Genomic DNA, 14,599 nt, shown 5'->3' on the forward strand with positions numbered 1-14,599 from the left:
ACAGAATGTATGGACAAATGACGGCAGGATAATGGTTAAGACCGAAAACGGAAAGAGAACAGTTTGCAGTATTAATGAACTCGAAAGCCTGTGCTTTAGAAGCTAAATCATGTCTAATCTTGCTGCCACTAACCTGTATGTTTATGTTGCTTACACTGTCAACCATAACTTAACTAATGTATTATCAAATACTAAAACTAAAACTAAACCCATCCAAATCCCAAGCGGTACTTGTTGGTCACTCTAAGCTCATTAGCCCAAAACATCGGGAATCCGTACCACCACTTATCCTAAATGGAACAAATATTAATTTCTCTCCCTCAGCAAAGAGTTTGGGAGTAGTAATAGATGAAAACCTAAATTGGACAGAGCACGTAACCGCAGTGTGCAAAAAAGCATCAGCATCCCTTCATGTCCTACAAAAATATAAAAAACTCTTCCCTTTCGGTCTTAAAAAGAAATTAGTACAAACGCTTATACTCCCAATCATTGATTACAGCGATATTATCCTACAAGGCCTCTCTCAGGAAAACTCGCCACGTCTGGAACTGGTCATGATTGCTTGCATCCGATATATCTGTGACGTACGACGTTTTGGTCACATTTCACCAGCATATACAAAATTGTCCTGGCTGTGTGCAGACAAACGCAGAGATTTCCATACACTCTGTCTCATCTACTGCCTTATAAATGTACACTGTCCCTCATATCTCTTCTCGTCCTTAACGCTTATGTCTGAACAACATGACAGAAACACACGTTCCCATCATAATAAAATCCTCTCTGTTTCACTGCATCGTCAGTCACCTTCTCCAAGTCCTCTACAGTGGTGGGAACCCAACTCTGGAATAACCTCCCTCGGTATGTTAGAGAACTTAAAAACATGTCCAGCTTCAAAAAAAGTATCTACTTAAGCAACAGTAATGCTTTCCTTTGTACACGAATTCACTTCACCTCATTACTTCCCTCTTTCCCCCTCCTTAAGTCTCCTTCCCCAAAAACTCGCTATACTAGTAAACATCTACTTTACACACCAAGATATTAATGTACATCTGCACAAATCTTCATTACTATTGCCCATTTTTCTCATGTTTATCATTATTATTTTTTTTACTGTTACTATTATTACTTTTATCATAATTTGTATGTATTGCACCTGTTCTAAAAATACCGCCAGTACTCACTTTATTACGTCTTAGTCATTATTCTTTATTCATATTGTGACTAGAGTAATCTAATTTTCTTATTTAAAGTATTTTCATGATGTAACTCTGATGTGTGAAATGCTGCATGTGTGAAACACTGGTCCGATGTAAGAGAGGGCCTGATGGACCTAATCTGATCAGGTTAAATAAATAAATAAATAAATATTTTGCTTTCTTCACTGATTCTGCCAACATTCTGATTTCTTATCTCCTCAAACGCGTTAATTTTCAGCATCCCTCAGATATGCAAATCTAAAACGCTTGGATTCTCTTCCTTTCATGTTTTCCCAAAGTTCATGATTCACTTGCAAGCAAAGCTTACTCCGGATGTCCATTTTCAGAAACATATGTCTCATATCAACGCCTTTGTTTGACACTAGTTGTGTGTTGTCGGTTGTGCTGCTTTGCATATCCCTAATGAAGCTAGGTCCGATCTACTCTATAGAGAAGGGAAGCACCCGATAAGATCGTACAGACGAATTAAAGGAAATAATAATGTTGTTCAATGGAGACATCTTACTGAATGATAACAGGCTTGGTCCGAACAAGCATGGCAATATGAGTAACACATCATGCACATAGACTTATCTAAGAGAGGAAGGATCGTCTAATCTATAACAGAAACAAGTGGTCATTGTAGCAATCAGGTTTATTATCAAAAAACAAAACACATGACTTACCCACTGACAGAAACAATTGGACACTTAATGTCTGGGCAAGGGGCTCTAATGGTGAATTCTAACTGTGGCACAGGTGTATGAGCACGATAAAGGCAAATTTATGCGACTAATGCACGAACATGACCAGTGACTGTAAGCATGGTTAGTCAATTACAGGAAGGACACGGAAAAGTAGGACCGAACACCAGTAAGATCGCCAAAGTTCATACTGAAAGCAACTATCTGGCTGCGAAGCATTAAAACTGTATTAATGGCTCCTCAATGGAGTGAACTAATGCTACGTCTCCACGAATTGGCGATGGCAACGTTGTCCATCTTACCAAACTCGTGGCGGAAATAAACGCGGCGGCAGCAGTGGCTGTAAACTCTTGAGTTCAGGTCTCTCTCTGTACTCAGCGCTCAAGTGGAGACGACTTTCTCTAGAACAGCAAGACTCATCTCATCAATCATTCAATAACAAGTCTTTACTACATTTTATCTTAGCGGCGAGTGTCTTCAGTGTAAACGATCTGAAACTTCGTTCGTTTTCTATGTTGCGTGGCAGTTTCAGAAAAAACTGGACGTATAACATTGTAGACGTCTTTATCCTAGGAATGCTCTTTTTAACAGTTTCAGAGAAAACTGTAAATATAACATAGTAGATTTCCTTATCCTAGAAATGCTCTGTTTGCCTATGATAGTCTATGTCACATGTCTTCCTTTCTTCTCAGGCCACGTGCTATTTCTCTTCCCAGGTAGCAGAATTCATTCACTTGATCTATTACGTGGTCCCCAATCTTGAAATTAAATTTGTCGCTAATCCCCTCCATGCAGGCACTCAGTACTTTTGTCTTGGTTTGGTTTACTTTCAGTTCGTGTTGTGTTCCCAGCACACTGCTTAGTCCTTCAAAAATCCTCTAACTCTTCTTCACTTTCGCAGATAATAGTATAATCTTTAGCGGATATTAGCCCAGATGTTTTTGCGCCCTGATTATTAATTCCATTTCTCAACATTTATTTTCATTTCCGTCCTCCATTTTTTAATGTGCAGACTAAACAGTGGAGGAGACAGACTGAATTAGTGCCTTGACGTTTCTTAAGTCTTTTCCATTACAAAACATAATTAAACTCAGAGATACCCCTTTCGTGGCTTTACCTTTCCTAATGCCACTCTACTCGGCATCCAACAAATCCACAAGCTCTGTAAGATAATTCTTACATACTTGTATTTGTTATTTTTGGGGTTGTGTGGATTGTATTCTTCTCTAAGTCGTATTCTACCCACTAATTTGAATAATCATGAGTTTAAAATTTTTGAGGCTTACCTACTGGCTCTCGACTTCGGATCTTCGTCCGACAAGTCAGCGGTTTTTTTGACATATCTCCAGCAGTAGTGGCTGGCATTGTTGCGCTTCCTCCCTCCATTGCTGATAATAGTCTGGAGTCGAACCAGTGGCCTAAAAATATACGTACTCACCGCATCAGCGTCTGAGGGCCTTTCGCTCGTCGTTACTGCTGCGATTCTTCTCTTGTTATCTGCAAAGGTCGTGCACTCCAGCGGCCTCCGTTCATTTTATGTTGAACATACTGTCATTCTTGAGAACCTCGAAGGCGTCCTTGAACAAAAGGCCGTGACAGTTCTTCTCCACAGCGAGAACTGCGTGCAGCTGAATTTTATTACGTGGTCGGTCTCACAGAGTGCGTACACTGCCAGGGCATATTTCTCCACTCGTTCCAACTGTAAGTAGGCTGTTTAGGTTTTTTTATTTGTAACATCACCTCTGTATGAAAATCACTGGCTGTGCTGTGTGCAGTCAGTGGCTGGTTGGCATTGTTGTGATACTCGCCATTGTAGCGTTGGGCAGTTGGCTGTTAGCGGCGCGTAGCGTTGCGCAGTTGGAGGTGAGCCGCCAGCAGTAGTGGATGTGGGGAGAGAGATGGCGGAGTTTTGAAACTTGTAAGAATGGATGTGATGAACTGCTATATATATTATGACTATTAAGGTAAATACATTGTTTGTTCTCTATTAAAATCTTTCATTCGCTAGCTATGCCTATCAGTAGTTAGTGCCTTCAGTAGTTTGAATCTTTTATTTAGCTGGCAGTAGTGGCGCTCGCTGTATTGGAGTAGTTCGAGTCACCAAGATTTTTGGTGAGGTAAGTGATTTGTGAAAGGTATAGGTTAATGTTAGTCAGGGTCATTCTTTTGTAGGCATTTTTGAAAGTCAGATTGCGTTGCGCTAAAAAATATTGTGTGTCAGTTTAAGCACAGTTATGTATAATTTTTCTAAGGGGACGTTTCCCAACCAGCAATATTATTCATGCTAGATGATCCCGTTATTGATGGATCGTCCGATCATACCAAGGAAGACTATTTCACATGTACAAGGTGTGGTCAGTTGTATCTGTCAAATAATAATCCCATACCTGCAGACCGCTTACTCTTTACCTGTAAGAAGCCATCGACTATATCAGTTAGGCTGGATGCGACCGGAGAGGGAACATCATTCTCACACTCTACGTTTTATTCATAGGTTTTATAGTGCCTGCGAGTGCGGCCTGTTTGTCCTTCGCCGATATGAAACACTGTCTGGTCTAGGTATGGTCGAACTTTCAGGATACATCGCTCACACATAGAACAACAAAATGTGTTTACGGACATGGGTCGAGAAACGCTTTATTTCCATGTTAGAGCTAATTTTCTAATTCTCTTTGTAATCGCATTAATCATGTGAAACACAAAGAAACACAATGTAGCAGCAGTACATGAAACGTTTTCTTACATGAAATGTTCGGAATATCTTCTTGGTTACGTTTGGTTAGAATGTACTGTAAGCTATAATTCTTAGATTCACCGTCAGTATTCGTTGTTCCAACTGAAGGTAATGCTGACATGTTGCTTGTGTTGACATGCGACTAGCTTCATTACTTGTGTTGACATGCGAGTAACTTCATTGCTTTACTAGCATCCAGCACGTAACATCAACTGCTTTAGTGTCCTGTACAGACTGTGCGTAGTTGTCATATTCCTATTTACTGTACAGATTGGATGATGGTAGTGGCCGTGGTGCTCAACGTTTGCTTCGAGACAGATTTCCATAACGACGGTACTCGGACAGGAGGGGCGTTTGAAACAACTGGTCGTCGTTTTAGGGAGCGAATGGGGAAGCGTTAGAAGGACGAGGGTACATCAGCTGGAGGAGGAACTTCTTCGTGCAGTTGATGACAACCTTAGTGTCAGCGTGAGACAATTAGCTGTAACAAGTAATATTGACCATACGACTGTCTGAAGAGTGGTACATGAGAACCTGCTGTATACGTGCCATGTACAGCATTGCAGGCACTATCAGCAGAGGATCTTCCTGCACAGGTACACTTCTGAGAATGGTACATTCAACATTGTGTCTACTCTCACTTTATAGCAAATTGCTGTTCACGGACGATGCTTCTTTTGAACTTTATCAGATTGTAACAACAAGTATGGGCCGTAGAGAATCCCCCAGAAATTGTGAAATTATGTCATCAACAGTGATTTCCTGTCAACGTTTGGGCCGCCACTGATGGGGCCTCATGGTCTTCCACTAAAGTCATGGTCGGATGTACCCCTGAAAAGAAGCACAAGATGAAGGGGAACAATGTCCCAACAACATTAACCAGTGAGTGTACCATGTTCGAAGATATGGAGATATGTACGCCGATGCTACATTATATCTCCACACATCTGGACCACCAAAACGATCACGATCGGCTACGTAGCTCGGTGCATTACGTGTTGCTATCTGTCGTCGTTTGAGGGTACGTCCAGAATCACTACTCAGACTTAATCAGCTCTCACGCCAGCAACCATACCGTTAGTTGCTCCAGTCTGTTCGTTCTTGACACCAGTGCAGAAGATGTAGTCCTCTTAAATATGGTTGGAAATGCGTCAGCTCCCTCACATTGGTCCCTTCTTACCTGCTGCACAACGCAGCGATTATCTACAGGGTGGCGCACGAAACGTGTTACCAATTGTTTCTTTCACAATTTACGACGTCCATTAGATATCCCACTGGGATCTCTACAGCAATACCAGAAGAGCTTGGAAAAACAAATGAGTTACGAAATGACGTGTAATTCACGATACTGCCGCTACGAGACTAGTAAGCAGCAATGGCTGACAATGGAAGACTGACGACACAGCAACGATCGGCAATTGTCTTACTTTTTCATGAAACGAAAAGCCTTGTTGTGACTCAGAGGCGTTTTCGACAACAGTTTAACACACGATGGGTGCCTTGCAAGAAGACTATTCATAGGTTGTACGATAAATTTGTACAGGAGGGAACAGTATTGGAAGCGAAGCGACCTCGGCCTAAGCCTGTTTGTTCGTCGGAGAATATTGAAGCGGTACGAGATGCTGCATAGAGGAGTCCCGGGAAATTGTGTAGAAAGGCAACAGTGCAACTGGGAATATCCAGACGCTCCGTTCAACGCATTCTTAAAAGTGACCTCCATATGTACCCATACAAGATGACCTGTGCACAGAAGCTCACTGAAGAAGACAAGCAGCAGAGACTACTGTTTGCTCAGTGGGCGGAGGATAGGGAAGAAACTCCCAACAACATTTGGTTTTCAGACGAGACGCATTTTCATTTAGACGGTGTGGTTAACAAACAAAATGTACGCTTTTGGGCCACTGAAAACCCGTAAGTGCTTCATGAACGACAACATTACGCTCCGAGGATTACAGCGCGGGCAGCAATTTCCAGTCACGGACTTATTGGACCCTTTTTCTTTGAAGAAACTGTGAACAGCGAGCGTTATTTGAGCATGCTTCACAATAGCTTCATTCCACAGCTTCTTGCTACTGCCTTACCCTTCAACACGCAGTGGTTCATGCAAGATGGAGCAAGGCCACATACTGCAAACAATGTATTGGAGTTTTTACACGAGCATTTCGACATGCGGATCATTTCACTCAGGTTTCCAGGTCGCTTTAATGACGGATAAAATTGGCCCTCCAATAGTCCAGACCTCAATCCATGTGACTTTTTTCTTTGGGGGTACCTAAAGGAAAAAAAATTCACGGAACGTCCAAGTGATTAAATAGAGCTCAGAAGACTTATTTTTCAAGCTTGCAGTCAAATTACGGAAGACATGTGGGGTAATCACTAACTTCAGTGTTCGTTTGAAGGAAGTTAGGAAACGAAATGGTGGACATTTTGAGCAAGTGCTGAGTTAAAACAAATCTCCATGGACGGCTCCTCATTGTAGTATATGTTCCTATCACACTGTATTAACAATAAAGTTCATATTCAAAAAGAAAATGGTAACACATTTCGTGCGCCATCCTGTACTTCTGTAGTTGGCAGTGACGCGCCCACTGCGTAGGCGTGGTCTCTTTGCCCGACATCTAGCTTACTAAACGCGACAGGGAGCCCTCTGGCAACATGATCCCGCAGTCCGTTCATTTCCACCAAGTAATTAATGTGTTACAGTACTTTATTTATCTCATCTTCAAGTTTTGCAGAGCAGCGTCCTTTCAGAACGTCCAATAAGTAATCGAGATTTTAAATGTGAATGCTGCGTTGTATTCTTGTCTTCGAGCAGCAGATGAGGCTATGATAGTGAAGTTTCTGAAGCGCAAATAATGTATCAATGTAGCATTGACCAGTGAAACACTGTGGCATATTTTCTGGGACAGCGGCCTCCGCTGATGTTCACTGGATGTGTGCCCACAGATATACCGTTACGAGGGTCCGTGGCCGATGCGGGGCTCCATCCAGTCGGTGTCGTACTACCGCACGGTGACGCGCAGGGACTGGTTCCAGGGCGACATCGGCGTCATCTTCAGGTAGGCTACACTGTGCGTGTCGGAACATTCGAAGCTTCCGCCACTTGCACTGGAAGCAGCTCTAATGCTCGACAACACGTACAGACGATCAAGGGAATCCATACGATAGCTTGTAGAAGGACGGGGATAAACCTGGGAAGACGAATAATGACTTGTAAGTAGCTATAAAAAAACTGCAAACAGGCCTAACAACTTTCAAATCACATTCTTGAACTGAAAACACCTGAGTATACAATATTTGTTTCTTTGTTTTCGGCCTCTTTTCTCTTCAGCTGCAAATATATGAGTTGTATAGGTTAATTATTGTGAATCTTCAAGTTTTCGCGGCGCAAAGACTGCTCCATTAAGTTTCGGGAATGCAGCCGCATGAATTCTGCTTCTTCTAATATTTCGGCTGTATACCTTTCAGCCATCTTCAGAGAGAGCCGTACGACTGACGCTCCAGCGCTCGCTCCACCCTTTTAAACTCGCGAACCGCGCCACTGCGCATGCGGCCACAGATAAACAAGGCGCCAGTGAAGTTAATCGGCGTCAAAGACGTACAACATATGCGTGAGTTACGTCTGTGGCTGCGCATTCGATCCATGCTGGGAGGTCGATGTATTACTGGGAGCTGAACTGTAGCGACGTCTTTGTAAGTTCCATATTGAAAGTGCCGGATTCCATGATTTATCTAATGTGAAACCGCTGTCTCTATTAATTAAATTGTTCGTCAAGCGGATTTCAATGGCCTCTTTTACTACGGAGTCCCAGAAAGATGAAACAGAAGTCAGAATTTCGACATTTTCATAAACCATAGAGTGACCAGAATCAATACAATGCTCTGCCACAGCCGATTTACTGGGTTGTAAAAGCCGAGTGTACCTGCGATGTTCCGTACACCTCTCTTGGACTGTACGATTCGTTTGTCCGATATATGAAAGGCCACATTCACATGGTATCTTGTAAACTCCAGGCTTGCGGAGTAGTAAGTCATCTTTAACGGAACACAGGAGTGCAGCCGTCTTCGCCGGTGGACGAAAAATCACTTTTACTTTATGTTTAGTGAGGATCCTTCCTATTTTGGATGAAAGGCTTCCCACATACGGCAGGAAAGCCATAGATTTAAATGTTTCCTCGTCATCTTCTGCATTCCTTACGGACACCTTAGGTTTTATTTGTAGTGCCTTACGTATCTGTTGTGGAGAATACCCGTTGTCCTCAAAAACTCTCTTCAGATGTAAAAGTTCGTCTTTTAAACTACTTTCATCAGCAATGACGTGTGCTCGGTGTACCAAAGTTCTTAGAACACTACTCGTCTGCGAAGGATGGTGACAGCTATTTGCATGTAAATATAAGTCCGTATGGGTCGGTTTCCGATATACTGCATGACCCAAAGTGCCATCTTCTTTGCGCCGTACCAGGACATCCAAAAATGGAAGACATCCCTCCTTTTCCACTTCCATTGTAAAATGAATTTGTCCATGGATGGAGTTCAGATGGTTTAAGAAGTCCTGCAATTTGTCCTCGCCATGGGGCCACACTACGAAGGTGTCATCAACGTACCTCCAAAAAACTGTAGGCTTCAAAATAGCAGACTCCAGGGCCTTCTCCTCGAAGTCCTCTACAGTTTTTTGGAGGTACGTTGATGACACCTTCGTAGTGTGGCCCCATGGCGAGGACAAATTGCAGGACTTCTTAAACCATCTGAACTCCATCCATGGACAAATTCATTTTACAATGGAAGTGGAAAAGGAGGGATGTCTTCCATTTTTGGATGTCCTGGTACGGCGCAAAGAAGATGGCACTTTGGGTCATGCAGTATATCGGAAACCGACCCATACGGACTTATATTTACATGCAAATAGCTGTCACCATCCTTCGCAGACGAGTAGTGTTCTAAGAACTTTGGTACACCGAGCACACGTCATTGCTGATGAAAGTAGTTTAAAAGACGAACTTTTACATCTGAAGAGAGTTTTTGAGGACAACGGGTATTCTCCACAACAGATACGTAAGGCACTACAAATAAAACCTAAGGTGTCCGTAAGGAATGCAGAAGATGACGAGGAAACATTTAAATCCATGGCTTTCCTGCCGTATGTGGGAAGCCTTTCATCCAAAATAGGAAGGATCCTCACTAAACATAAAGTAAAAGTGATTTTTCGTCCACCGGCGAAGACGGCTGCACTCCTGTGTTCCGTTAAAGATGACTTACTACTCCGCAAGCCTGGAGTTTACAAGATACCATGTGAATGTGGCCTTTCATATATCGGACAAACGAATCGTACAGTCCAAGAGAGGTGTACGGAACATCGCAGGTACACTCGGCTTTTACAACCCAGTAAATCGGCTGTGGCAGAACATTGTATTGATTCTGGTCACTCTATGGTATATGAAAATGTCGAAATTCTGACTTCTGTTTCGTCTTTCTGGGACTCCGTAGTAAAAGAGGCCATTGAAATCCGCTTGACGAACAATTTAATTAATAGAGACAGCGGTTTCACATTAGATAAATCATGGAATCCGGCACTTTCAATATGGAACTTACAAAGACGTCGCTACAGTTCAGCTCCCAGTAATACATCGACCTCCCAGCATGGATCGAATGCGCAGCCACAGACGTAACTCACGCATATGTTGTACGTCTTTGACGCCGATTAACTTCACTGGCGCCTTGTTTATCTGTGGCCGCATGCGCAGTGGCGCGGTTCGCGAGTTTAAAAGGGTGGAGCGAGCGCTGGAGCGTCAGTCGTACGGCTCTCTCTGAAGATGGCTGAAAGGTATACAGCCGAAATATTAGAAGAAGCAGAATTCATGCGGCTGCATTCCCGAAACTTAATGGAGCAGGTTAATTATTGTCCACTGCAATTGTAATAAAAATATTATTAATACCAAATACGTTTAGCTTTATTCTAAAGCATTTTCAGTCGTCAAGTTTTTTGTTGTTTACTTCATTCTTTCTGTTATTCCACGTGTACGTGCTGTATTTTAACACACAACACTTTCACTGTACTAAATAGATGTGTGTGCTAAAATCCTACGCATACACGTGGAAGAAAAGGAAGAATGATTTAAACCACAAACAACATGACTACTGAAGACGCTTTAGAATAAAGCGAAACGCGTTTGGTCTTAATAAGACTTTAATTACAGTTGCAGAAGTTGGGAGTTATCCGACACTAGGTATGTATGGTTTGCCTTTTCTGAGAGTTAGAGGAAAGGGGGGGAGGGGGAAGGAACGCCAGAAGACGGTATGGATCTAAAGAATGACCTGCAGAGAACTGATGAATGGTACAGGCTCTGGTAGTTGACCTCGAACGTAAATAAAACTAACATATCGCTCATATACAGGAAAAGGAATGCACTACTGCACTTCTACACTGTTGATGTCATATTTCTGGAAACTATATTTACCGTAAAGTTCAAATGGTTCAGATGGCTCTGAGCACTATGGAACTTAACTTCTAAGGTCATCAGTCCCCTACAAATTAGAACTACTTAAACCTAACTAACCTAAGGACATCACACACATCCATGCCCGAGGCAGGATTCCTACCTGCGACCGTAGCGGTCGCGTGGTTCCAGGCACTTGTTTCACCGGTTCTTCAATACTGTTGATCTATCTGGGATCCTTATCAGGTAGGATAGGCAGAAGAGACAGAGAAGATCCAACGAAGAGTGGCGCCTTTCGTCACGGGAACTTCTACTCAACGCGAGAGCATTACAGAGATACTCAACGAACTACAGTGGCAGACATTACAGGAGAGGCGTCGTGCAATACGGAAACGTTTACTATTGAAATTTCTAGAGAGAGAGAGTTTCGGGGAAGAATATGACAACATATTACTTCCTCACAAACACATCTCGTTAAATCACGATGAGAAAATTTGAAAAATTAGAGCCAGTACTCGTGCAGAGACTTACCTACAATCATTCTTCCCACGCGCCATCCGCAAATGAAGCAGGGAATTGGGCATCAGTTACTGGTACCACAAGTTCCCTCCGTATCCCCCACCAAGGACTGTTTGGTGATTTCCGGAATATGATGTATGTAGATAGATACATTGTAAAAAACTAAGTTGATACCGAAGTTGTAATTACGTTCACCGCACTACCTGGTGTGTAGAAACTAGAGCTACATTCAGACTGCCGTTTATGGAGAATAGTCATTCATACGGAAAAGCTTTCCATAGTAGGTGATAAATGTAATATGTCCTAGAAACATTTTTATACCATACATGTAATAATTTCTTTTTATCAAGGGTAGGAAAAAAATTATTGTGGGAGTTGAGAGACGTGTTTTCTTAATTGTGGGACTAAAGTGTCTTGTTCTAGAATAACAGAGCACTAATGAAGACTGTAATATGCACTGCCCGGATCTAGTGGTCGTGCGGTAGCGTTCTCGCTTCCCACGCCCGGGTTCCCGGGTTCGATTTCCGGCGGGGTCAGAGATTTTCTCTGCCTCGTGATGGCTGGGTGTTGCGTAATGTCCTTATGTTAGTTAGGTTTAAGTAGTTCTAAGTTCTAGGGGACTGATGACCATAGATGTTAAGTCCCATAGTGCTCACAGCCATTTTGTAACATGCACTATAATAAATTACCTTGTCATAAAAGGCAAGAAACATATATTATGAACAAATCATTAAAAATTTACGTAACTCAACAAGTCGCAAATTTTAATGGTGTTAGCCATATAACTCATAAACACAGCATACTCTAAAACGATTAAAGTAGTTTCGTCTAAACTTCGTGCACATGCGACCTAGTAAGAGGAGAGAATTACAGTAAGACAGCCCCTGTCACACTCCTAGCACTGCATTTTGTAGAATCTTGGTAGGGAGAAGGTGATGTTTAAGTGTAACTCTGCAATGATTCAGGCACTTCAGAGCAAACTGGTACACACACTGACCGAAAAAAAAGTCGCTAGAGCAAAAAATAATTAATCTAGAATAATGAAATTTGTGGAATACATTTGTCTACGTAACATATTTAGGGGTTAACACTGCAAGAACATAGATTAATGTGAGGGCGGAATAGGCCATTGCAGATATAAAATGCTCGTACATTAATAACCGGTGTAACAGCCACAAGGTTGAATGCAAAAAGCAAACGTGCATGCATGGCATTGTACATATGACGGTGTCAGGTTGAGGGATGGAGTTACGTGCCTGCTGCACTTGACCAGTCAATACATTTGAGCCGTGCTGTGGCTCGCGTTGGTGCTGTTAGCAGGTGTCCGTCCTCTGTTGGGGGCCAGACGGTATCGTTTAACTGGCATGGTTTCGGTTTTCTTTTCGTGTTGACTGGCGCCATTCGGTTTCACAAGCGTTGCCTGTCCGCTAAAGCCAGCAGCGGCTGTTATCGATATGTAGTAACTGTTGCCCTATCTTTGGGGCGACGTCGTTTTTCCGGGTCGTGTGAGTGTGCCAGTTCGGTTGGGGACTCAGGAGGAGAGGAGGAGCCTGGTCCGCGCAGTGCGAGAACACGCCGGGACCTCCACCATTGTGATATCTCGCGATTCTCCAGTGACTTGGTTTCGTGTTGCTGCTCGTAGTGTCGCCGAGCCGAGGAGCAGCGAGTGAAGTGCTTGGGGAAGGCCGATCTGATTAGCTTTGCTCGACTTCTTATTACTATTTACTCCGTCCAACTTGTTACAATTTGTTAAGTTCAACCAGAGGTAATTTTTCTTGCCTCGTGGCTGCTAGCGCCCGGCGGCCGCGGTGGCCGTGAGGTTCTAGGCAGTGCAGTCCGGAACCCCGGGGCTGCTACGGTCGCAAGTTCGAAAACTGCCTCGGGCATGGATGTGTGTGATGTCCTTAGGTTAGTTAGGTTTGAGTAGTTCTAAGTTCTAGGGGACTGATGACCTAAGATGTTGGGTCCCGTAGTGCTCAGAGCCATTTGAACCATTTTTTGCTAATGCCCCAGTTACCTGACCTGGATGTTAGTGTATGTAACGGCAGTTTAGGTTTCCTCGCCATGCCACTGCTGTCCGATACGGCGTGTATTTTTGACAGCTTTCTTCTACATCTACATCTACATCCATACTCCGCAAGCCACCTGACGGTGTGTGGCGGAGGGTACCCTGAGTACCTCTACCGGTTCTCCCTTCTATTCCAGTCTCGTATTGTACGTGGAAAGAAGGATTGTCGGTATGCTTCTGTGTGGGCTCTAATCTCTCTGATTTTATCCTCATGGTCTCTTCGCGAGATATACGTAGGAGGGAGGAATATACTGCTTGACTCTTCGGTGAAGGTATGTTCTCGAAACTTTAACAAAAGCCCGTACCGAGCTACTGAGAGTCTCTCCTGCAGAGTCTTCCACTGGAGTTTATCTATCATCTCCGTAACGCTTTCGCGATTACTAAATGATCTTGTAACGAAGCACGCTGCTCTCCGTTGGATCTTCTCTATCTCTTCTATCAACCCTATCTGGTGCGGATCCCACACTGCTGAGCAGTATTCAAGTAGTGGGTGAACAAGCGTACAGTAACCTACTTCCTTTGTTTTCGGATTGCATTCCCTTAGGATTATTCCAATGAATCTCAGTCTGGCATCTGCTTTACCGATGACCAACATTATATGATCATTCCATTTTAAATCACTCCTAATGCGTACTCCCAGATAACTTATGGAATTAACTGCTTCCAGTTGCTGACCTGCTATTTTGTAGCTAAATGATAAGGGACCTATCTTTCTATGTATTCACATCACATTACACTTGTCTACAATGAGAGTCAATTGCCATTCCGTGCACCATGCGTCAATTCGCTGCAGATCCTCCTGCAGTTCAGTACAATTTTCCATTGTTGCAACCTGTCGATACACCACAGCATCATCTGAAAAAAGCCTCAGTGAACTTCCGATGTCATCCACCAGGTCCTTTATGTATATTGTGAATAGCAACGGTCCTACGACAACGAGG

At 43.1% G+C, this 14,599-nt stretch overlaps 1 protein-coding gene across 1 annotated transcript in view; it reads left to right on the top strand.

Annotated features, from left to right (window-relative positions):
- LOC126267080 (probable cytochrome P450 301a1, mitochondrial) overlaps window positions 1–14,599 on the top strand; it is a 158,970-nt gene that overhangs the window by 50,417 nt on the left and 93,954 nt on the right. Inside the window, exon 4 of the mRNA XM_049971943.1 lies at window positions 7,584–7,696. Coding sequence (XP_049827900.1) covers window positions 7,584–7,696 — 113 coding nt within the window. The remainder of the gene's footprint in view (window positions 1–7,583; window positions 7,697–14,599) is intronic.

The sequence above is a fragment of the Schistocerca gregaria genome, chromosome 4, assembly GCF_023897955.1.
Source record: "Schistocerca gregaria isolate iqSchGreg1 chromosome 4, iqSchGreg1.2, whole genome shotgun sequence".
In the NCBI taxonomy this organism is placed as follows: Eukaryota; Metazoa; Arthropoda; class Insecta; order Orthoptera; family Acrididae; genus Schistocerca; species Schistocerca gregaria.